The sequence below is a fragment of the Geotrypetes seraphini genome, chromosome 7 (genome assembly GCF_902459505.1).
Source record: "Geotrypetes seraphini chromosome 7, aGeoSer1.1, whole genome shotgun sequence".
Lineage (NCBI taxonomy): Eukaryota > Metazoa > Chordata > Amphibia > Gymnophiona > Dermophiidae > Geotrypetes > Geotrypetes seraphini.
The window spans coordinates 62,380,907-62,405,266 of NC_047090.1; the positions used below are offsets into that span (position 1 = coordinate 62,380,907).

Below are 24,360 nucleotides of genomic sequence, written 5' to 3' on the forward strand. Positions count from 1 at the left end.
GTCCTAAGCTGTGTCAGACTTTGGACGACTTGCGACTTAGGCAAAAATGGACTTAGACATTTCTTTCGATTATGCCCCTCCAAGGCTCTTAAGCTTGGAAAAGAGACGGCTGAGGGGAGATATGATTGAAGTCTACAAAATCCTGAGTGGTGTAGAACGGGTACAAGTGGATTAATTTTTTACCTGCTTCAAGATTTACATAGACTACAGTATGTGACATTCGCTGAAGTTACAGAGTAATACTTTTAAAACCAATAGGAGAAAATATTTTTTCACTCAGAGAATAGTTAAGTTCTGGAACGCATTGCCAGAAGATGTGGTAAGAACGGTTAATATAGCTGGTTTCAAAAAAGGTTTGGACAAGTTCCTGGAGGAAAAGTCCATAGTATGCTGTTAAGACAGACATGATGACAAAACCACTGTTCCAGACTGAGAGATACATCTGAGAAAAAGGAATCCAGCAGTCCACCTGCCTCTGTTACAGCTCCCAAGTGTTCCAGACCAGCTAAATTCACAAGATGCCTGTGTTCAACATACTGGTCCATGGAACCAGCAGAGATACTCATCAGAGGTTCTGAGGGATGAGCCCATAATGTTCCTTTATGTTTCTTCATTTCAATGTAAAGAACTGACCATGATGAATCGAGTCAGGATCCAATTCAGCATTTGAGGGAGGGGGAGCTTTGCCTCCCCCCCAACAAAAATTATACCCTCTTCCTTTCCTCCCTGTCCGTGAGGCTGCCGCAGCTTTCAAGGCCACAGAGGAGTAGAGTAGTGAGAGTGAAGAGAGGAGCTCCAGTGGCATCCTGCATTGCTGCGCCATGCGCCCCCTGCTCTTCCCCGCTTGAATGCCCTCAACCCACATGTACCTCTAGAAATTTTCGCCAGCATGAGCAACATATTCCATTGCTGCTCGCACCAGCCTCGGCTCCCTTCTGACATCATGGTCTCAAGCCCAGGAAGCGATGTCAGAAGGAAGCCGAGGCCAGCACAAGCAGCAGTTAAATATGCTGCTTGTGCAGACAAATATTTCAGGAGGTATGCAGGGGGTGGGGGGCAGAGAGGAGGTGAAGAGTAGTGGCTCGTGGCCAGTAGGGGGTGATGTTTATGGGACGGTAATGGAATGGATATCAGAACATGATAGTGCAGTATTTTTGTAGAGTTTTTCTACAAAAGGGCCTGTTTTTCGTATGATTCTGGGTAATTCTAATTAGATACAAGCATATGTGTTAGTTAAGGCCACGCCCAATAGAAGCATACGACAAACTGGTGAATAAAAATCTGAATATGAATGAAGCTAAAGCCAGAAAAACACACTACAGATTAATATAAGGGAAAGTATAGTAATATTCTTTTTATGTACTTTGCTATTAGGCTAGATCATGAAGGAAACCAGGGTATACAGGGACTCCATTTGGGTTCTTCGTTTTGCTATATCTTTTGTGCTTTGGAATCCATTTTGAGTCAGTGACCTTCTGTCTCTCTGCTTTTTCTTTGTTCAGAGTTTTTCCCGCTACTAGCATCGTGGTGTTAATTGATACCAGATGTGCCTTAGGCTGGGAAGAAGTATCCTAAACTGAGATATAACATTTATGAAATATGAGTTATGAATGGCCGAGATATGAATGTGAATTATGAATGCTTGGGCCCAAGCAAGCAAATATGAATGTGTGGATGTGAAAGAATTGGTAGAAGAACATAATATATATATTTGCAACCTAAAGAAATCCTAAAGCAACATCTGGAAAAAATTAGAGTCAGACACTGTGAGTGAAGCTGTCAGCTCAGGGGGAGACAGCCCCTCCTTCTCTTTGATTGCCTTCTCCTGCACTTTCTCCTTTCCACTAAGGCTGGCAAATTCTCAGCACTGTTTGTAGGGCTGAGAACATTTCAGCATCTTTTTAACAAATGATTTCTCTTAATATACCTATGTGAAAAGGATACTGTATATTCAGAAATGAATATGGACAGAACAAATATGATTTCTGAAACTTTTAAACGTAGAGGAATTTTCTTTGTCTAACTTTTAAGACCACCCATGTTATTTTATTGGTTGAGAAACTGATGATGTAACACTGAGCCGAAAGTATATAATAGAGTGTTGTAAGATATTAAGCTGAGCTCGTTATCAGAATAGGCCAGCATTTTGGCAACTATAACGATCTCCCACTAATGTAACGGCTAATGCAATTTTGCTGTATTCTTTTGGTGTCATGATTGAAGGTAAACACAATAAAATTACTGGTAACTTTACGTTAGTGAAATTTTGCATTTTTTATTATTTTTCACACCTTGAGTTTATGGCGTCAATGTCCCTTGCTCAGAGGGGAGAAGTGTCGGCACCCCCATGAAGACAGCGCTTAAGATGGTCCACCTTCCCCTCATCATTTACCTTGACTTCCAAAAAGCCTTCGATAAGGTACCTCACGAAAGACTACTTAAAAAGCTGTGGAGCCACGGGGTACAGGGGGATATCCACCGATGGATCAAACACTGGCTGGCAGGCAGGAAGCAGAGGGTTGGAGTAAAGGGCTATTACTCAGACTGGCAATGGGTCACGAGTGGAGTTCCACAGGGGTCGGTGCTGGGACCAATCCTGTTCAATATATTCATCAACGACTTGGAGACGGGGACGACATGTGAGGTTATCAAATTTGCTGATGACACCAAGCTTTGCAGCAGGGTTAGAAACGCAAAGAGACCTAACAAGACTGGAAGAGTGGGCAAAAAAATGGCAAATGAGTTTTAATATAGAGAAATGTAAGGTCATGCATGTAGGGAAAAAGAACCCGATGTTCAGCTACAAAATGGGGGGATCACTGTTAGGGGTAAGCAACCTTGAAAGAGACCTGGGGGTGATGGTGGACACAACATTGAAAGCATCAACTCAGTGCGCAACGGCCTCAAAGAAAGCGAACAGAATGTTGGGTATCATTAAAAAGGGTATCACGACCAGGACGAAGGAAGTCATCATGCTGCTGTATCGTGCAATGGTGCGCCCACATCTGGAGTACTGTGTCCAGTACTGGTCGCCGTACCTCAAGAAGGACATGGCATTACTTGAGGGGGTCCAGAGGAGAGCAACTAAAATGATAAAAGGTATGTAAAACTTTTCGTATGCTGACAGGTTGAAGATGCTGGGGCTCTTCTCCCTGGAAAAGCGGAGACTTAGAGGAGACATGATAGAAACCTTCAAAATCCTGAGGGGCATAGAGAAAGTGGACAGGGACAGATTTTTCAGACTGTGCGGAACCACTAACACAAGGGGTCACTCGGAGAAATTGAGAGGGGACAGGTTTAGAACAAATGCTAGGAGGTTCTTTTTTACCCAGAGGGTGGTGGACACATGGAACGCACTTCCGGAGGTTGTGATAGCCCAGAGCACATTGCAGGGTTTCAAGGAAGGTTTAGACAAGTTCCTAAAAGATAAGGGGATTGAGGGTTACAGATAAAAAGAAGAGATAGGTTACAGAAATGGACAGGAACCACATTACAGGTCATAGACCTGATGGGCCGCTGTGGGAGCGGACCGCTGAGCGCGATGGACCAATGGTCTGACCCAGTGGTTGGCAACTTCTTATGTTCTTATGTTATCATGTCACTGGGGAGGACAAAAGTTTGAGGGTCTGGAAAAGGGCAAATGCTGGAGGAGTCTAGGGCTGGAAGAGAGCTGAAGCTGGAAGAGAATTGGAGTTTGGGGGGGGGGGGGTAGTGTGTAGGACTAGAAGAGGGCCAAAGCAAGAAAGGGACTGATGCTGGTAGGGAGATCTGGGGCTAGAAGAGGATTCCAGCTAAGAGACTGAAGTTGAAAGAAGGCTAAAGCTAAATCGGAATGGGATGAAATATCCCTGAAACGGCTGCGATGAATCATCCCATTCAGCACCAACATAGCTGCCAGCTCTTCCCCAACACTGTTCTCGGAATGCTCCTATGTGGTCCACTTCAAAAGTGGGTTGGAGTGTGATATTCAATGGTACCCTCCAGTTAAGTGCTTCTGAATTTTGGTGTCTGTCCCACAGAACACATTTTAAGAGGTGCCCAAAAGTTATAGAATACTCTCCTGTTGTGCATCTATAGGACACCTAACTGGAGGCTCTCTGTTATACAATTGCCCTCCACTGTGTGTGGGTCTGGGGTTTTATGAGTAGGAGGGACAGGTTGGAGAATTTTTGGGAGGTGTGTGTTAACCAGCTATTATACTTGGGAATCTTGCTGCTGGTGAACAGATGACCCTGGACAATTGTTACCTTGCGCACTCCCCTCTTCAAAATTTTGTGGTGTTACATATAAGTAGGGAAGAAACATGTATTATTTATTTTTATGTGGTCTTCTGTCAATTACTGGTAAAGCATTTTGGGGGAGAAGGGGGTAAGTTACATCGCAGTGTTCTCAGTCTATCCACTGCCTTTAAATTGTCCATTTTCTCCAATTGCTTGTTTTTCCCCAAAGATTTTTCTTCTTCTTTTCTATGCCTCTGTTTTACCTTCCAACCATCTTAAGCTGTGGTCTTTTTTATGTATCTTGTCGCTCTCTTCCTGTCTTTCTTTCTGTTACCATCGTTTCATTTCTTTTCCTTCTCTGAATCTCTTTACCCATTGTTCCTTTCAGAATGCTATATCCTACTCACTGTCTATCACCTCCTCTCCTAATCCATTCACCTTTATATTACCCAATCCTGCCCTCCATTTCTTGCTCTCTGGCTCTCTCCTATTTGAGACCCTTATCCACTTCTCTTTGCTCTCTCCTTTCCAACCATCCCCCTCATTCTTTATCATGTTCTTCCCAGCCTTCATCTCTTCCTCCTTTCCCATAAACACCTCTCTCTCTCTCTCACTCACACTCCAAATGTCTCTTCCTCATTACCTGCAGCCTACGTGCCCTTTTCTTATGTACACTCCAAACACCCAGTTTAATTCCTAGACTTCTTTCCCCCTATCAGTTTGACCTGCTGATCTTTTTCTATGTCTCATCCTCTCCATCCAACACTGAATTTAGCTAATTGTCCTATGATAAAGTATTATGTATACATTATCTTGTTCCTTATCCTTTACAAAAGCTAAAACAGTACAAAGAAACGTATCTGTTACAATACTGGTATGTTATCTAAGAATTCTGATGTTAATATTTTAGAAAACAAAGTCCAACATTTTACTTTTCTGGACTATTTTGATTTAGGAACTTACATCTCCTCGCCTCATAAAAAGCCACTTGCCATATCGTTTTTTGCCTGCAGATCTACACAATGGGGAGTCTAAGGTAACTAATTGATCAGAATCTCACCATCTCACCTTATCATTACTGTATTTGACTCTGACCTTGTCATGATCCTATGTTACTTGTACGTGTATCCTCACCTCTCATGTACAGTCTTCTACTTAACTCCTGTTAACTGCATCGAACTTCACGGTGTATTGAAGTATGTTATGTTAACAAGTACAGACTCATTTTTTCCAAGAAAACTTATTAAACAAAATGTTTCTTTTTCATAGGTAATTTATATGGCTCGCAATCCCAAAGACCTTGTAGTGTCCTATTACCAGTTTCACCGTTCCCTAAGAACTATGAGCTACAGAGGAACCTTTCAAGAATTCTGTCGAAGGTTTATGAATGATAAGTGTAAGTAACAGAGCTAAAAGGTTTTGTCTATGGGTAAAGCAAATTGCACAACTTTGGTTGTAGATTGTTATTTTGTCTGCATTTCTACAATCAGAACAGCAGTGCTACTATGAACTAGATAATTCATTCAGAAAGTAGAACACATAATACCAAGAAGGGGTAGATTTTTAGAAGCACCTTAGCTGGCTAGACTCGACATTTGAAGATCTTCTTGAAGACTGTGAATGAATAATGAGAGTCTAGTTAAATATCAATCATTGCAGGGCAGGTCACCCAACATAGGGGACCTTTTTACTGAAATGTGGGAAATGTTTGCACCTACTGTATCCTAACTGCAAAAGTTAAGCCTGTGTGATTAATGGTAGTAATGGGGGCGGGCGGGCGGATTGCCAGCACCTCACCTCCTCTATGCCCCCGCTCCTTCCCACCCTTCCCCCATTGCACGCGCACTTTCCCTTCCCCCCCATACCTCTAGCTTTTTGCCAGCCCAAGCAGCAACTCCAACCTGCCGCTTGCGCCAGCCTCAGCTCTCCCTCTGACATCACTTTCTGATGGTGGGACCAGGGGATGATGTCAGAGAGAGAGCCGAGGCCGGCATGGGCAGCAAGTTGCAGATGCTGCTCACGCTGGGGAAGTTAAAGAGGGGGAAGGGAAGGGGCACGCTTGCATGTCAGGGGGTGGTGAATAAGCAGGGGCATCTCCGCCCCGGGTGTCTCCTACCCTCACTACACAACTGCGTGTGGTCCATGCAAGGAGCATGCCCAGCATTTGCCCTACATTTAGCACACAGGACAGACCCACTAACTGCATGGACACTGTGTTATAGGTATGGGCAGATTAGATGGGAGATCTTATGCTGTCTGCCAAAGAGTGTAATGTGGTGCTGACTCAAAGGCCTAAATTCACAAAGCAAACCGATCTTGCACCGATAGGTTTACGACCAAATTTCCCTCCGACCTGGTTCACTTACCTCTCCTGTGATCTGCTTCCAATCCATGCATGCAAATGAGGGGAAAAGCATGCAAAGTAGGCAGAGACACAATTCACAACACAAAATTTCACATTCGACTGGGTTGGCCGATCAACTGAAGAAGCGACTGCTGGGGAGCAGTCGAAAACGTCTTGCCGACTCTCCTGCTCTATTGAAGGCCTTCTCTCTGCTCTGTCAGCCCCGATCTACTGCAGCCCAGATCTGCCTGCCCCGAACGCCTCCCGCTGCCTCGATCTGCCTGTCCCGAACGCCTGCCTGACATGTCCTCTCTGCTCCCCCTGGCTCTGCCGCCTTCCCTGCAGTGCGAGCCCGCGGGTTTAAAGTGGGGCTGCACGTAGCAGTGCAGCCCTGCTTTAAACCCACAGGATCACACTGCAGGGAAGGTGGCAAGAGCAGGGCTTGGAAGGGAAGAGCAGGAGAGTCAGCACACATGAAAGTTTAAAAAAAAAAAAAAAAGTCGGGTCTAGATGCATTCTGCACATGCGTTGGGATCGCAGACCTGCGATCCGTGCTGGCAGATGGGGGCGTTCCTACGATCACCCCCATCTGCATATTTGAGTTTAGGGAATTCATCAGACCTGCCCTGATCGGGCAGGTTCGTGAATCTAGCCCAAAGTGAAGAAAAAACTGCTGAGGCAGTGTTTCTTGACCCCTCCTCCCTATTACCAGCATTGCTCTCAAACCTCCCCCCTGATCAAGGACCTAATCTAATCTAGAGTTGGAGATTTTCTGAGAATTAATTGAAACAGAGTCCAACAGAGAAAAAATACCATATAAGATTTTGAAAATTACAGTTGCACACTTAAATTGGATTCTCCAGTAGACAGGAAGCCAGTGAAGAGATTTCAATAAAGGTGTGACATGGTCATATTTATGTTTACCATATATCAATTTGGCTGCCATATTCTCTTCAAATTGCATTTACTTTAACAAGCATAAAGTGAGTTGCCATAGTCCAAATGAGATAAGAACATAAGAATTGCTACTGCTGGGTCAGACCGGTGGTCCATCGTGCCCAGCAGTCCGCTCACGCAGCGGCCCAATGGTCAAAGACCAGTGCCCTGACTGAGGGTGTTTTCCCCTAAGACAGACTCCGGGAGAGCGTTCCGGTTTTCTACCACTCTCTGGGTGAAAAAGAACTTCCTTACGCTCGTACGGAATCTATCCCCTTTCAATTTCAGAGAGTGCCCTCTCGTTCTCCCCACCCTGGAGAGGGTGAACAACCTGTCCCCATCTACCAAGTCCATTCCCTTCAGTACCTTGAATGCTTCTATCATGTCCCCTCTCAATCTCCTCTGTTCGAGGGAGAAGAGGCCCAGTTTCTCTAATCTTTTGCTGTATGGCAGCTCCTTCAAACCCTTAACCATCTTAGTCGCTCTTCTCTGGACCCTTTCGAGTAGTACCGTGTCTTTCTTCATGTACGGCGACCAGTGTAGCTGCTAATCATATTGATTCGCAGTTTCTAAAACTCATGCATATCTTGTTCAGTGACTGGGTCAAAATTGAACTGTTTTTATTATCTTTGACAGCTTCACGCCTGTCTTGCAGCATCTTTTTTTTCATCCCAATAGGATGTCCTCCTAGGGTAAATACTGAAGAGGATTTATTTCCTTCTCTCTCTGCAATTAAAATTCATGTAGGTAACTCCCACAGCTTTGTCAAATACTTTTGGGGTGAGGGAATAGCATAGTAGCAGTAAATGTTGGCATATAGAGACCAAGGTTAATCCAAGTCTTAGTTGAATATGAAAATAGGTCATCAGGTCCTGTATCAAAGCAGTCTTAGAACGTAGGCATTTACAATTTATCAATGAAAATTATTAGTACATATATACCAGTTTTGTGGAGTGAGGTTTATTGTCTTACCTGCACAGTCCATCCAGTTTAGGGTTACCAGATTTTCCAATCAGACCCCCTAGACCTGCCCCCAGGCCCGCTCAGTTCCGCCCATCCCCACCCTGTAATGCCCTAAACCTGCCCCAACTCCCACTCTAGCCCTGCCCCCCACTTGTCGGGCAGGGAGGAAGTCTGTGCAAGCGCAGATTAGAGAATGACACGGGGAAAAAATCTGTCCCCGTCACCGCCCCGTCCCCGTCCCACCATCCTCTGCACCGCCCTGTCACCACCGTTCCCTTCACCACCTCGTCACTGTCATCACCATCCCTTTCACCGCCCCGTCACCGCCACTGCCATCCCATTCACCGCCCCGTCACCGTCACCGCAGCATGCATAAAAGCCTCAAACAGGTATGATTTTATATACTTATCTTTATTAACGTATTTCCATGGGTTACATACTGAACATGTGCTGGATTCCTCCAATCTTGCAGCACATGTTCAGGAATAGGATTCAGTAATCCATGGGAATGGACACAGCACACTACTACACTAGTACTCAGATTAAAAAAAAAAAGAACCAGCTCCCAGCTCAGCCAGACTCCCATCTCCAACCGGTCAAAGAATCCCCACCCCACCCCCACCCCTGCCGCCGCCAACCCTGGGCAAGCAAGTAGTAGGAAAGTGTGTACCTTACCTCTACTTGTAGCGCCGAAGTTTTCAATGTAGCTCCTCCAAGTCTGCAGCAGTGATTCCTCTCCAATCCAGGCAGCGACTCAAAAAAAAATCCTGGGCTTGCCTCTCAGCTCCGAAATCCCCCGATTTCCAATCGCTACTGCAACCCATTAAATATCATGTGTGGCAGTAGCGATTGGTCCCCTTCTTGAGCAGGAAAGAACTGACTAATGAGGAGCCAGAATATTGAAGGGGGCGGAGTCAGGCAACGTGCAAGTCGGGTGGAGAGAGATGAGTTGGAGGAGACCACATGGCCGACAAGCATGGCCGCCAGAAAAAAATCAGACACCCGTCCCGAAGTGAACCGAACACACGGTGAAGACCCGGTAAATCGCGGTATGTAGAAGGGGATACATTTGCCTACGGGGACAAATCTTTTCACCGTTTTTGTGGGCGGTGAAAACTTTTGTCCCCGTGTCTGCAGTGATTTGGCTATGGAGTCTCCATAGCCCGCAGCCAAACCGCAGCCACGCCGTGGTTCCCCACGGGGTTCGCTCCCCGTGTCATTCTCTAGCGCAGATGCCACGTGATGATGTCACGCACATATGCACGTGACATCATCGCGTGGCATCTGCATATGCGCGGACTTCCTTCCTGCCCGACACGATTTGAGGAGGCTTTTCAAAACCCTGACAAAGTGCCAGGTTTTGAAAAGTCATCCGGACCCCCGGACATGACCTCAAAAGGAGGACATGCCCGTGGAAATCCAGATGTCTGGTAACCCTAATTCAGTTTGCCCAGCAAGGTGGTCAGAATTGAATCTGGAACACCACCCAGGTTCTTCTTCTTTATGATTAAACATTGGTTTGCTTAATCTCTGTCTCTCCATGTCAATTTTGGGGCACCAGTCCTTCTTCCCAACTACTGGAGTTGCTGTTGAAGACCACTCCAGTCTTGATCTTGATCTGTTTTGGCCATTTACCGGACCCAGGCTGCAGAAGAATAAGATTCTGGACAGGAGACAAAAAGAGGGGCATAAAATGTGCTGCTATGGTGGCATTTGGTCTTGGCTCAAAGAACCTGTTCAGCTTATTTTACTGATTTTATAGACAACGTCTATAATAGGTACAAGCGTTCATGAAATTGCAAGCCTTTCAGCTGCTCTAGGTTATTCAGTATAATCCATTATATTGCTTGTCTGCAATTTTAAATTGTTTTGTATCTCTTTAAATGCACATGTGAACTGCCTATAAAAGTATTGTAAAGGTTTATTGGCATTTGATATACCACCCTATCTTGGCGAAGTTCAGGCAGTGTACAGTTTTTTCTCTGTGTCCTAGTGGGCTCACGATATAACTATGGTACCTGAAGCAATGGAGGGTTAAGCGACTTGCCCAGGGTCACAAGGAGTAGCAATGGGATCAAGCCCACAACCCCAGGGTGCTGAGCTAGCAGCTCTAACCACTAGGCCTGGTGCTACTGTTATTAATTAATGTTCTCTGTTGTCTCTGCAGTAGGTTATGGTTCATGGTTTGAGCACGTGCAGGAATTCTGGGAACATAATATGGAATCCAATGTACTTTTCCTTAAGTATGAAGATATGCACAAGGTAGAATTTAGAATACTCATTTTTCTAATGCCTGGCTTTTTGGGCTGTGGCTCGTGACTTTGTTCTTTCATGTTGTGGTATTTCACCTTGTTGTGTGTGTTTGTGTGAGCATACGGCTGTGTCTGTGGGTGTAATGTTTCTTGGTTCAATATTCAAATCAGTGGTTAGAAAACCAGTGCAGCATTTAAAAAAATATGTATATTCAGTGCCACCATCTAGATAGGCAGTGAGTACTAAATATACGATTAAAGCATTTGCCTTAGCAGCTATAAATACAATGGGATAGAATAGATATTCAGCTCATAGAAGTAGATAACTGACCTAGAGCCCTTCTCTATGTGAAATACAAATAATCCAGCCTACATGGGAAGGTGCTAAATATGGAGCACATTCATATAGATTGTGAAATCAGCACTATCCACATATAAATTATCCATGTGTACTGCCACTGGTGATTTAAAAAACACATGTGATGCCCATTAGGCTGCATTTTCCATTAGAATAAAAGCCCCATGTCCAGGTATAGAACCCCATTTTAGAATTCTTCAGGTTTGTGCTGTCCAAATCCCTGTGCCATGGTTTCCAAACAAAGTCTCTCCACCAGGATAACTAACTTCTCACCACTGACATAGATGTCATGATACAGGAGATCATGAAGCACCACAAAACCCTTTTTGGCCCTGCAAAACAGAGTCAGTGCCTACACCAAGGAGAAGATCTGGGTGGGGATCTGCTAAAATCTCAATGCCATTTTCTGTAATATTAGAAATGCAGAAGACCTGAGAAAAATGGAGGGAGCTTAGCCAAAATGTAAAAGCCAAAGGTGCAGGTAGATCCTAACCTGCCTAGATGAAGGCACTAACAGAAATCCTGGATATACTTAATGAAGGTGAATGAGCTGGACACACACGTCATGCTCTGGAGATCAACCAATAAGTAATGCTTATGCATTTCTGATTTCATGGCTTCCCACTCTCACTCTGTGTCTATCCTACAACCTCCTTCATAACTAAGCAGTGCCACACTGCCAAATTATTGACTCTCACAATAAATGATACTTGTAAATGAGGTCTAAACATTGGGGCTTCATGGCTGTACTGTCATGATCATAAGAACATGCATAAGAACAGCCATACTGGGTCAGACCAATGCTCCATCTAGCCTAGTCTCATGTTTCCAACAGTGGCCAAGCCAGGTCACAGCACCTGGCAGAAACCCAAATAGCAGCAACAGTCTGTGCTGCTACTGATTCAGGGCAAGTAGTGTATAGAATGGGCTCTCTGCTATGCCTATGATATCCCCTGCTGGAGATTTGAGATGATGATTAATCAGGTAATGTGGAGAGGTGGCTTCTCATGTGACAGGTTTTCTAATATAAGAATGAATTGCCATACTGGGTAAGACCAAAAATCCATCTAGCCCAGTATTCTGTTTCCAGCAATAGCCAATCCTGGTCACAAGTACCTGGTAGGATCCCAAAAAGTAGCAAGATTCCATGCTACTTAACCCCAGGGATAGAAAGTAGCTTTCCCCAGGTCTACCTTAATAATGCTTTATGGACTTTTCCTCCATTCTTAAATATAGAGATGTTTTATTAAAACTTGTTATACTACATGTTCTTGTGACAGGTCCAAGCGGTTTACAATATAAATACCATAAGAGAAAGGAACTCCATATATAACAGGACAACGCTAAAAAACAACAGCTTTTACCACATCAATTAGTAAGGTGTTCCTTAGCTTAACTATAGGGTTCATTTTCAAAATATAAAGAAGAAGATGAGGTCAGATATGTCTGCATCTGAAGGCCTGTTCCTAGCCTTTGTCTGCACCTCTCTCTTCAGGGCCCTCTACTTCTTCTTTGGTTGTGGTGGTGGACAGCATTTATGCGAGCGGCAATGGTCACCCACTCCTTGTCCTTGGAATAGGCACCAAGGTGTTCTCCCTTTGAAGAAAACAGGCAGTGATAATTTGCCTGTACCTTTCTTACCAGCATCTCTATCTCAGCCTGGGTGAAATTAGGCATGCAGTTGAGTGCCTGGTTCTGCTTTCTCTGCTTCTTTGGAGCCATGTCCATTGAAAGCTGCTGCAGCTTCTTCTTAGAGGCCTATCTGCGATAAGTTTAGCGGGTTCTAGTGAGCACTAGAACACCAACTCATACATTGTAAAACTAAACAAGCCAGATCCTGTACAGTCAATTGATCCTGTACAGTCGATGCTATCAGAAAGCCATGTCCTTTTCATACACACAGACAGATACATCCTCGCCCAATATGGAATAATCACAAACTAAAAGTAGAAATATGTAGACAAAAGTTAAACTGAACTGCCAAGAAACCAGACTCTGCATACAATGCAACACTACAAAACCACAAAAACAGTAATACATGTCCTCTAATACTGTGCAAAATATAAAGACAGTAGATGTAAATTTGAAAAAACTGATACATAACAATCACCACTTTACAAATTAACAAATAAAAATAAAACAAATAATGAGAAATAAGAAAATACCATTTTATTGGACTAATCCCCGTAAGCTCGGTCCCTATCCCCGCAAACCACCTGATTCCTTCCACACAAGCCTTGAATTGTTTTATATTGAACTTATTATATTAAAGTATAAAAAGAAACAATATTCTGTACAATTGTCCATTTATAAATCAGCGTCTTCTCCCCACTCTCTCTTCCCCAGTTCCCTTCAGCGTCCTCAGACCACTCTCTCTTCACTTTCCTTCAGCGCACGCACATAAAAACAAGCAAGTAATTTTATATCATCTTCCTTCTATTCATTCATAGAAATTAAAGTCTAAATAATGCCAGTCACATAACAAAACATGATTTTACAAAAATAATTCCCTGCACAGTCAAGCCTGCAAGGATTACTAGATGTCTTTCAGCAGCTCCCCTCCCTCCCTCCCTCCCCCTTACCTTTGTGGCCAAGTCATAATGATCTACCAACAATAAAATTTTAAAAACACAAAGCACACTGTACGCAGAGAAAATGTTAATTATCATTTATATTCCGCGGGTTTTCAAAGAGGTCAAGGCAGATGACTTTATACAATGTCACCTCAGTAACAACTATACAAAAATAGACAAATATATCCCAGTGGTGTACCTAGCATATGTGACACCCGGGGCCCATCATTTTTTGGCACCCCCCCAATCTGTACGAAAAACATGATTTTTAATAACAAGCCACACGTCACACATGAGTACCTAGGAAAAGGCAGCATCTTACATACTGCAGTGAGTAGTACAACATCAATACACCCATTGTAAAACTAAACAAGCCAGACTAGTACAGATCAATCCTACACCGTCAATTCTAACAGAAAACCACATCTTTCGAACACACAGAACACAGAAAACACCTTGGCCTAGTATGAAATGTCATCACAAACTAACCCCTCCCCCTTTTACAAAACTGAAGTATGGATTTTAGGGAGGCAAGCTTTAGCGCGGGAGGGGAAGCGATTGCCAATCCCTTGTCCCCTCGCACAGCTTCGGGATGCTGTCCCTGAAAATGGGACATTTCGGCGTCCCGAAGCAGTGGGTCGGGACAACGGGTCGGTCGGTCACCTTAAGTAAGAAGGGTGGCAGTAAGGAGAGAGGGAGAGCGATAGAGACCAGGCCGGCTGCACCCGGGGTGGACCGCTTCCCCCCCCTTGGTACGCCACTGATATACTCCCTCCCTTTTTACTAAACCGCGATAGTGTTTTTTAGCGCAGGGAGCTGCGCTGAATGCCCCATGCTGCTCTCAACGCTCATAGGCTCCCTGCACCAAAAACTGCTATTGCGGTTTAGTAAAAGAGGGCCATAGTGCAAAATATAGACAGCATATATAAATTCTCAAAACTGACACATTTTGATCACTAAATTGAAAATAAAATCATTTTTCCTCCCTTTGTTTGGTAATTTCATCAGTCTCTGGTTGCACTTTATTCTTCTGACTGTGCATCCAATATTTCTTCCCTTCTTTTAGCCTCCTGTATGCTTCCTCTCCTCCAGACCTCATTCCTTCCCCCAACTTTTTCTTTCTTTCATCCTGTCCCCTTCTTTCTTTCTCTCTCCATGCCCCCTTTCTTTCTCTATGTCTGTCTTTCTGTCTCTCTCTTCGTGCCCCATTTCTTTCTTTATTTCACCCTGCCCCCTTCTTTCTTTCTCTCTGTCTGTCTTTTTCTCTCTCTCTCCGTGCCTCATTTTTTCTTTTTCTTTGTTTCACCCTGCCCCCTTTTTTTCTGGCTCCCTGTCTCCCCCCCCCCCCCGTTTCTTTCTTTCTCCCCCCCCTCCCCTATGCCACTGCCATTGGGAAAATGCTGCCACCGCCGCTGGTGTTCTAGTGCAGTGTTTAAGATGCTGCCTTTTCGTAGGTACACTCTTGTTGTGCGATATGTGGATTGTTACTAAAAATCATATTTTTCATATAGATGGGGGGGGGGTTAAAAAATGATGGGCCCCGGGTGTCACATATGCTAGGTATGCCACTGGGTGCACATATACCTCATGACAACTATATGGCTGAGCTTGCAGTATCTTTCTGCATTGGCCCTTCTCCTGTATTATGCCAAGAAAACCACAAGAGGGGGTTACTCACTATGTGGTTACCAGGTGTCAGTTCAACTCAAGAGAACATCTGGATCTAGAATTTTTTTAGGGAACACTAACAAATTGAATGCACACTAACAAATGAGGCCTGTACTCCAGGGCAAATGTACACTAACCCTCTCTCCCTCTTCCCAAATTTGTGCAACAGCAAACAAAATTCATTTTGAACAGAGATGAGCACAGTATTAATTCTGTTTTCATTATAATTAAATTGAAATGGTGATGCAGCTGATGGCTTTTTTTTTTTTTTTTTTTTTTAAATTAGTTGTAAATGTGAATTTTATCATAGCAATCTGTAAGTCATTCCTTATCTTGACATTTACAAATTGTTTTTCATGTCTTTTGTGTTATCTTCCAGGACCTTGCAACAATGGTTGAGCAGCTTGTAAGATTCCTAGGAGTTTCGTATGATAAAGCTCAGTTAGAATCCATGATAGAACACTGTCACCAACTCATTGACCAGTGCTGTAATGCCGATGCACTGCCAGTGGGCAGGGGTAGGTTTTGTATAGTTTTATAAAGCTGTCTGTACTAGATGCAAATGTTACTTTCCATCTGAGAAAAAATGCTGCATTGTACAATAATTGCTATATCAAAATACTCATTTTAATTAAGGAATATTTTTTTTAAGTACACAGTGTTCGATCTGCAATCTAAACATATTATTGGATAATTCTATAGTAGGGTGCCAATAAAAAGTTCCAGAAATGTGCCTATTTTATAAAGGCATCAGGAAATAAACAAAAAACCTTATATACAGTATGTCTCTTTCTCTCTCTTTATATAAAGATATATATATATACATATATATATATATATACACACATACATAAAGGCATATATATATATATATATACATACATACATCTATATATATACACATACATACAGACATATATATATATAGATGTATGTATATATATACACAGCTATGTATATACTGTATATATAAATACTGCTGGCACACCATCAAAACCAATCCAATAAAATCCCCTCCTTTAACTCTAATTTATAATAGGAAATTGGACTATCAGAAAGCATCTTTAGATCATACAGATTTAATAAAATACTATCACCAAACACCTTGTCATCAACCCTTATAATTTTACAATCTTTTGTATTCAGTTAATCCATAGATTACAAAAACAATATTTTTCATGCATTCAATGTGTATCCAGTGTTCAAAAACCTTCATAAGTTATAAATATTCATCATTACAATTAAAACAATTTTTAGAACTTATCTGCATCTGTGTGTTGCCAACAGATCACCTATCAACATAATATCATGTCTTGAGAAGGTCTGCATCAGGAGATATAATTTATTTATTTATTGTCCAGTCAGTGTTGGGGTAGTTGAAATCACCCTGCCCTGTCCTTAGGAGTATTGGGTAGTTGAAATAGGTGTCAGAACGGGGGAGACCACAGGAGCCATGGCTTCCCTATAAATTAGCAACCAGAAGTCTGGCTTTCCTGACTCCCCCACCTATCATCTCCCCGCCGCTGTAATTTAAAATCTTCAGGCAGCTGGCAGCACAACGAAGTGAGCATCCCACTGTCAGTCTGCCCCAGAAATGTCCTTTCTACAGCATCCTGCCTATGTGGGAAGAGGAAGTGCTGCAGAAAGAAAGCTTCAGGGGCAGGCCAACAGCAGAGGGCTCACTTTGTTATGCTGCCGGCTGTCAAAAGATTTTAAATTACAGTGGCGGAGAGGTGGTTGGTGAGGGAGTCGGGAACTGGAAAGAGGTCGTACCACAGGATCCAGCTGAGGGGGTGGGCTGATTGTGGGAATGTGGGAAAGACAGATGCTGCACAGGCTGTGGAGGGGGTGGGGAGTTGGGAAGGCAAAAAGGATAGATATTGCACAGACTGGAAGGGGTTTTGGAAGGCAGGGAAGGACAGATGCTACACGGGCTGAGAGGGGGGTTGGGAAGGATGGATGCTACACATGCTGGGAATTAGGAAGGGAAGGAAAGAGAGATGAATGGGTGGGGTGGTGAGAAGGGAGGGAAATATAAGTGCTGTTGGTGGGTGAGAGAAGAGAAAAATAATTGTTGGACATAGGTGTGTGGTGTGAGAGGGAAAGAGAGATAATATACATGGGGAAAGAAAGAAAGAGGGAAAATTGTTGGACATTATAGAGGTTGGAGGAGGGAGGGAGAAATGTTGCACTGGGAGGGAGGAGAGATGACTCAAAGAAGGAAGAGATGTCATATTCTGGAGAAGGGTGATGGAAAGAGGGAAGAGAAAGATGTCCCACAATCCAGATATTTAGGAGCATTATCTAGATTGTGGCCACCAGACAGAGTATTGGCTTTCCATTATCCAGATAATGGTCTCTTTCTGGATAGTGCTGCTGAACAGGTGCTAGCCCCTAAAATTCTTACATGATTATTTCTGCATTCATTTTGCTAATTAACTAGTTTTAGTTATTTATTTTTGCATTTTTTTCTCTCCAATTTTGTTTTTGTCTCTTTATCACAAATTTCTAAGTTTTTTTTTCCTAGTTTCAGTTAAAATATGATTTCTTCTACATGCATTTTGGTTTTATTTGGTATTATTGCATACATCATTTTATTTTATTTTACCTATTTGTTTCCCTTATAGCACATTGATTCTTTTATTCTGAAGATATGAAGCAGGGAACTGCTTAATTATTTGCTTCACAACACACAACAGTTTCATGATTCAAACAGTGAACAAGGTGGGTGACATTTACACAGTTTATCAAACAGGAGTATTAGATATAGTAGTGAGACACGAGCACACTATACGTGGGGATTCCTTATTCGCCTGAGCTTCATGGTATGGATTCTATCCGCTGGAAGGTCTGCAACTACTAAATGACCCACAGAGAAATCCATGGTTCTGCAAAGTCTATACCAGTTTCTGTATCAATTCCTGAAGATAGGATCTTAATCATCTGGAATGTTTGTATTTGTAACAATCATTTAACTGAGAAAAGTATTGGGTCTATATTCAGCCAGCATTGCCTTAAACCGATGGTTCCCACACCTGGTCCTGGAGGCACTCCAACTAGAGAATGACACAGACAAAATTGTCCCCGCAGGAACTCAATTTTCCCACCCTGTCCCTGTCAATTTTGTCGCTGTCCCTGTCCTATTCCTGTAGCTCTGCCTTAACCGCACAGGCCTCGAACACATGTGATTTGAAAGTGTTTGAGGCTTGTGCAGATGAGGACAGAGCTTGCAGGAATGGGGCAAGAACTCACAGGGATGGGACAATGAGTTTCCGCAGGGCCGAGGAAAATTTGTCCCTGTGTCATTCTCTAACTCCAACCACTCAGGTTTTTAGGAAATCCATAAAGAATATTCATGAAAGAGATTTACATGCAGTGGAGGCAATGTATGCAGATCTCTCTTATGTGGATATCCTGAAATATGATTGGCCAGGTTTGGGAACCACTGCCTTAAACATTGACAGCTGCTAACTTAGACCCAGATATTCAGTGATGGACCCTTATCTGGACCCCGACACTGCATATCCAGGTCTTTAGTGGCACCTGGCAGTTTTGTGGATATGTCTGAAATTCAATGCCATATCTGCATAGCTAACCAGGCAAAGTGCTGTCCTATAAGCCCAAATTAGCTAGGCAGGTACTTGCACTGAATATTGTCGATGCCCTTGTAACCCCTGGTCCTTCCTAACCCCACCTCTGGACTGCCCTGGCACTAACTGGTGAGTGCTGATGTCACACACTAGATTTTTAGCCGGCTGCGGGGGTTAGTGTATGATGAAATGTCCGACGCGCTAACCCGGCTTGATAAAGCCGCGCTAGCGGGGTTAGCACATCACACATTTCATCACGCGCTAACCCACACGTCCGGCTAAAAAACTAACGCTCAATGCAGGCGTTAGCGGCAAGCACGGCAGGCGGTTTAACATGCGATATTATGCGCGTTAAACCCCCTACCGCATCTTGATTAAAGGACCCCTAACTGCTTTCACCACATCTTGTGGCAATGAATTCCAGAGCTTAATTATGTGTTAAGCGATATTGGATCTGGTCCTCACAAATGGAGAGAGTATCTCTAATGTTCGAGTGGGTGCTCACCTGGGTAGTAGCGATCATCAAACGGTTTGGTTTGATATAACGGCTAAAGTGGAGAGCGGCCGCACGATACTTAAAGTCCTAGATTTCAAACGTACGGACTTTAATGCAATGGGAAAGTACCTGAAGAAAGAGCTGTTAGGATGGGAGGACATAAGAGAAGTGGAAAGACAGTGGTCTAAGCTGAAAGGAGCGATAAAAATGGCTACGGACCTTTATGTGAAGAAAATCAATAAAAACAAGAGAAAAAGGAAGCCGATATGGTTCTCCAACCTAGTGGCTGAGAAAATAAAGGCGAAACAGTTGGCGTTCATGAAATATAAAAAAACCCAAGAAGAGGAGAGCAGAAAGGACTACAGGGTGAAACTGAAAGAAGCCAAGAGAGAGATACATTTGGCGAAGGCACAGGCGGAAGAACAAATGGCTAAAAATGTAAAAAAGGGAGATAAAAATTTTTTCAGATATATTAGTGAAAGGAGGAAGATAAAAAATGGAATTGCTAGGCTAAAAGATGCTGGGAACAAATATGTGGAGAGTGATGAGGAGAAAGCAAATGTGCTAAACAAATACTTCTGTTCTGTGTTCACAGAAGAAAATCCTGGAGAAGGACCGAGATTGTCTGGCAAAGTTACACGAGAAAATGGAGTAGATTCTGCGCCGTTCACGGAGGAGGGTGTTTATGAGCAACTTGAAAAACTGAAGGTGGACAAAGCGATGGGACCAGACGGGATCCATCCTAGGATACTAAGGGAGCTCAGAGAGATTCTGGCGAGTCCTATTAAAGACTTGTTCAACAAATCTCTGGAGACGGGAGTGATTCCTGGGGATTGGAGGAGAGCGGATGTGGTCCCTATTCATAAAAGTGGTCACAGGGATGAAGCAGGAAACTACAGGCCGGTGAGCCTCACTTCAGTTGTTGGAAAAATAATGGAAGTGTTGCTGATAGAAAGGATAGTGTATTTCCTTGAATCTAATGGGTTACAGGATCCGAGGCAACATGGCTTTACAAAAGGTAAATCGTGCCAAACGAACCTGATTGAATTTTTTGATTGGGTGACCAGAGAGCTGGATTGAGGACATATGCTAGATGTAATTTACTTGGATTTCAGCAAAGCCTTTGATACAGTTCCTCATAGGAGGCTGTTGAACAAACTTGAAGGGCTGAAGTTAGGACCCAAAGTGGTGAACTGGGTCAGAAACTGGCTGTCGGACAGACGCCAGAGGGTGGTGGTTAATGGAAGTCGCTCAAAGGAAGGAAAGGTGACTAGTGGAGTCCCTCAGGGTTCGGTGCTGGGGCCAATCCTGTTCAATATGTATGTAAGTGACATTGCTGAAGGGTTAGAAGGAAAAGTGTGCCTTTTTGCAGATGATACCAAGATTTGTAACAGAGTAGACACCGAAGAGGGAGTGGAGAATATGAAAAAGGATCTGCAAAAGTTAGAGGAATGGTCTAATGCCTGGCAACTAAAATTCAATGCAAAGAAATGCAGAGTAATGCATTTGGGGATTAATAATAGGAAGGAACCGTATATGCTGGGAGGAGAGAAGCTGATATGCACGGACGGGGAGACGGACCTTGGGGTGATAGTGTCCGAAGATCTAAAGGCGAAAAAACAGTGTGACAAGGCAGTGGCTGCTGCCAGAAGGATTCTGGGCTGTATAAAGAGAGGCGTAGTCAGTAGAAGGAAGAAGGTGTTGATGCCCCTGTACAGGTCATTGGTGAGGCCCCACTTGGAGTATTGTGTTCAGTTTTGGAGACCGTATCTGGCGAAAGACGTAAGAAGACTTGAGGCGGTCCAGAGGAGGGCGACGAAAATGATAGGAGGCTTGCGCCAGAAGACGTATGAGGAGAGACTGGAAGCCCTGAATATGTATACCCTAGAGGAAAGGAGAGACAGGGGAGATATGATTCAGACGTTCAAATACTTAAAGGGTATTAATGTAGAACAAAATCTTTTCCAGAGAAAGGAAAATGGTAAAACCAGAGGACATAATTTGAGGTTGAGGGGTGGTAGATTCAGGGGCAATGTTAGGAAATTCTACTTTACGGAGAGGGTGGTGGATGCCTGGAATGTGCTCCCGAGAGAGGTGGTAGAGAGTAAAACTGTGACTGAGTTCAAAGAAGCGTGGGATGAACACAGAAGATTTAGAATCAGAAAATAATATTAAATATTGAACTAGGCCAGTTACTGGGCAGACTTGTACGGTCTGTGTCTGTGTATGGCCGTTTGGAGGAGGATGGGCAGGGGAGGGCTTCAATAGCTGGGAGGGTGTAGATGGGCTGGAGTAAGTCTTAACAGAGATTTTGGCAGTTGGAACCCAAGCACAGTACCGGGTAAAGCTTTGGATTCTCGCCCAGAAATAGCTAAGAAGAAAAAAAAAAAAAAATTTAAATTGAATCAGATTGGGCAGACTGGATGGACCATTTGGGTCTTTATCTGCCGTCATCTACTATGTTACTATGTTACTATGAGTGAAAAAATATATTTTCTCCAGTTTGTTTTAAATATACTGCTGAAATTTCAAGTTGTGTCCCCTGATCTTTCTATTTTTATAAAGTAATACATTAGGTACAACCCTTAGTGTAGCTGGGTTTTAAAAAAATGATTTGGACAAATTCCTGAAAATAATGTCCAAAAACCATTATTAAGGTAGACTTGGGGAAAGGCACTGTTTATCTAGGGCGGGGGTCGGCAACCTGCGGCTCCAGAGCCGCATGCGGCTCTTTTCCACCTTTGCTGCGGCTCCGGTAGTGTGTCACGCAGGCATGCAGTTACAAGTCCGGCGTCGCGGCGGGAAATAGCCATGCTGAGCAGTGAGCTCAGCACATACACAGATGAAAGCCTTGCTTGCTGATTGGTCCGGCGGCCCCGCCCCGCCGTGCCGCCGGACCAATCAGCAAGCAAGGCTTTCATCTGTGTAGTGCTGAGCTCACTGCTCAGCATTGCTATTTCCCGCCGCGACGCCGGACTTGTAAGGTGCACGTCTGAAAAAGAAATCATCCTGGCCGGGGTCGGTGTCATGCTCCGGAGATCTACAGCCTTCCTATCTCCCTCTCCCTTCTACCTGCTTCCGGCCACATCCCCTGCTCCGCGGCTCTCTTCGGCAACTCAGCAGCAGCGATCGACACAAGCTTCTGACGTCGGGGCCTACCCTCTGCGAGTCCCGCTTGTTTCAACTTCCTTTTTCCACAAAGGCGGGACTCGTAGAGGGAAGGCCTCGATGTCGGCAGCTTGTCTTGATCACTGCTGCTGACAAGTTGCTGAAGAGAGCCGCGGAGCAGGGGGGTGTTGCCAGGTGCAGGTAGAAGGGAGAGGGCCAGATGCAGGACTCATGGGTGAGGGAGGGGAAGAGAGAAAGAAAGAGAGAGGGGAGGGAAACAAAAGGAAATATTTCATACTGGGCTGGGCCGGAGTGGAGGGAGGGTGGAAAGATTCTAGCTACAGGGTGCAGTAACAAAGGAAAAGGGGGGAAAGCTGAAAATGGAGATAGTGACACAAAGAAGAGAAGGGTTAAGCAGGACCTACTGAATAAGGATAGAGATACAGAGGGGACATGAAGAGGAGGTGAAATAGAGACATAGAAGTAATGCTGAAAAAGTGTGTGGGGGGAGATAAAGACATTGAAAGGGCAAATGGTGAACATGGCGTAAAGATAAGGACAGAGACAAATGAAGATTCTGAAAAAGTGGTGAGATAGGGATATAGGTGAGATGGACACAAAGAAGGGTGATGCTGGAAAATAGGTGGAATGGTAATTCTGACAGACACAGAAGGGAAATGCTGGATCAAGGAGAGATGGGGCTCAGGCTGGATGGAATGAGGAGAAATGCCTTGTTGGCCCGGAACTTCCTCTCCTACGTCAGAATTGACGTCAGGGAGCGGAATGCTGGTCAGCGCAACACTTCTGCAGGGAAAGCTTGGGACGGTGGTGGCTTGGGGGCTGTTCCCTGATTGCGGTGGCAGCAAACCGAGTGGCTTGGGGGACGGCACGGAGACAGAAAGAAGGGGGAACAGGGAGACAAAGAAAAAGTTGGGGGAGAGAATGAGGTCTGGAGGAGAGGAAACATACAGGAGGCTGAAAGAAAGGAAGAAAGATTGGATGCACAGTCAGAAGAAGAAAGTGCAACCAGAGACTCATGAAATCACCAAATAGCAAAGGTAGGAAAAATGATTTTATTTTCAATTTAGTGATCCTGTATATAGCATTAAGATAAGAAACAATATATGCAGTGTTAGATTTGTTTTATAATGGTTTTGCGGCTCCAAGTTTTTTTTTTCTTTTCGAAAACGGGTCCAAGTGGCTCTTTATGTCTTAAAGGTTGCAGACCCCTGATCTAGGGGGTTAGCAGCATTTTTGGGGATTCTGCCAAGTGCTTGTGCCCTGGATTGGCTAATGCTGGAAACAAGATGTAGAGCTAGATAGACCTTTGGTCTGACCCATTTTGACAGTTTTTATAGTCTGATGTTATATTTAGTTCATGCCTTTTCAGTAGTAGCTCAAAGGCAAGTTACATTCAGGTAGAGTAGGATTTTTTCTTGTCCCTTGAGAACTCACACTCTATTTGTACCTGAGGCAATGATTTGTCCAGGTCAGAAGGAGCATCAGGGTCTCGCTACTCCTGAATTCCATAAGCATGACGTGATATTCCTGATTCACATGTGAAAGTTATAGTACACTTCTCCCTCCAAATCCATGGTTTCAGTATTCACTGATTTGGTTATTCATGATTTTTTTTTAACAAAAAAACTATTTTCATTTTTTGGCAATTTTAAGCCATCCAAGCTTTCCCGGAACCTTACCTGGTGGTCTAGCGGGGCAGGAGCAATCTTCCTATGCTCCTGCCCCATGCAGAGCCATCATCAGAATGGCTGCCGTGAGTTCCTGTTGTAGTCTCGAGACTACAACGGGAACTCCCAGCAGCCATTCTGATGACGGCTTTGCACGGGGCAGG

The 24,360-nt window shown here is 44.0% G+C and overlaps 1 protein-coding gene across 1 annotated transcript in view; it reads left to right on the forward strand.

The window, feature by feature from the left end:
- Positions 1-24,360, forward strand: part of SULT4A1 (sulfotransferase family 4A member 1) — an 87,155-nt gene that overhangs the window by 61,568 nt on the left and 1,227 nt on the right. The window contains exons 3-6 of the mRNA XM_033953051.1: positions 5,176-5,256; positions 5,490-5,616; positions 10,631-10,725; positions 15,694-15,832. Of these exons, the coding sequence (XP_033808942.1) occupies positions 5,176-5,256; positions 5,490-5,616; positions 10,631-10,725; positions 15,694-15,832 (442 nt within the window). The remainder of the gene's footprint in view (positions 1-5,175; positions 5,257-5,489; positions 5,617-10,630; positions 10,726-15,693; positions 15,833-24,360) is intronic.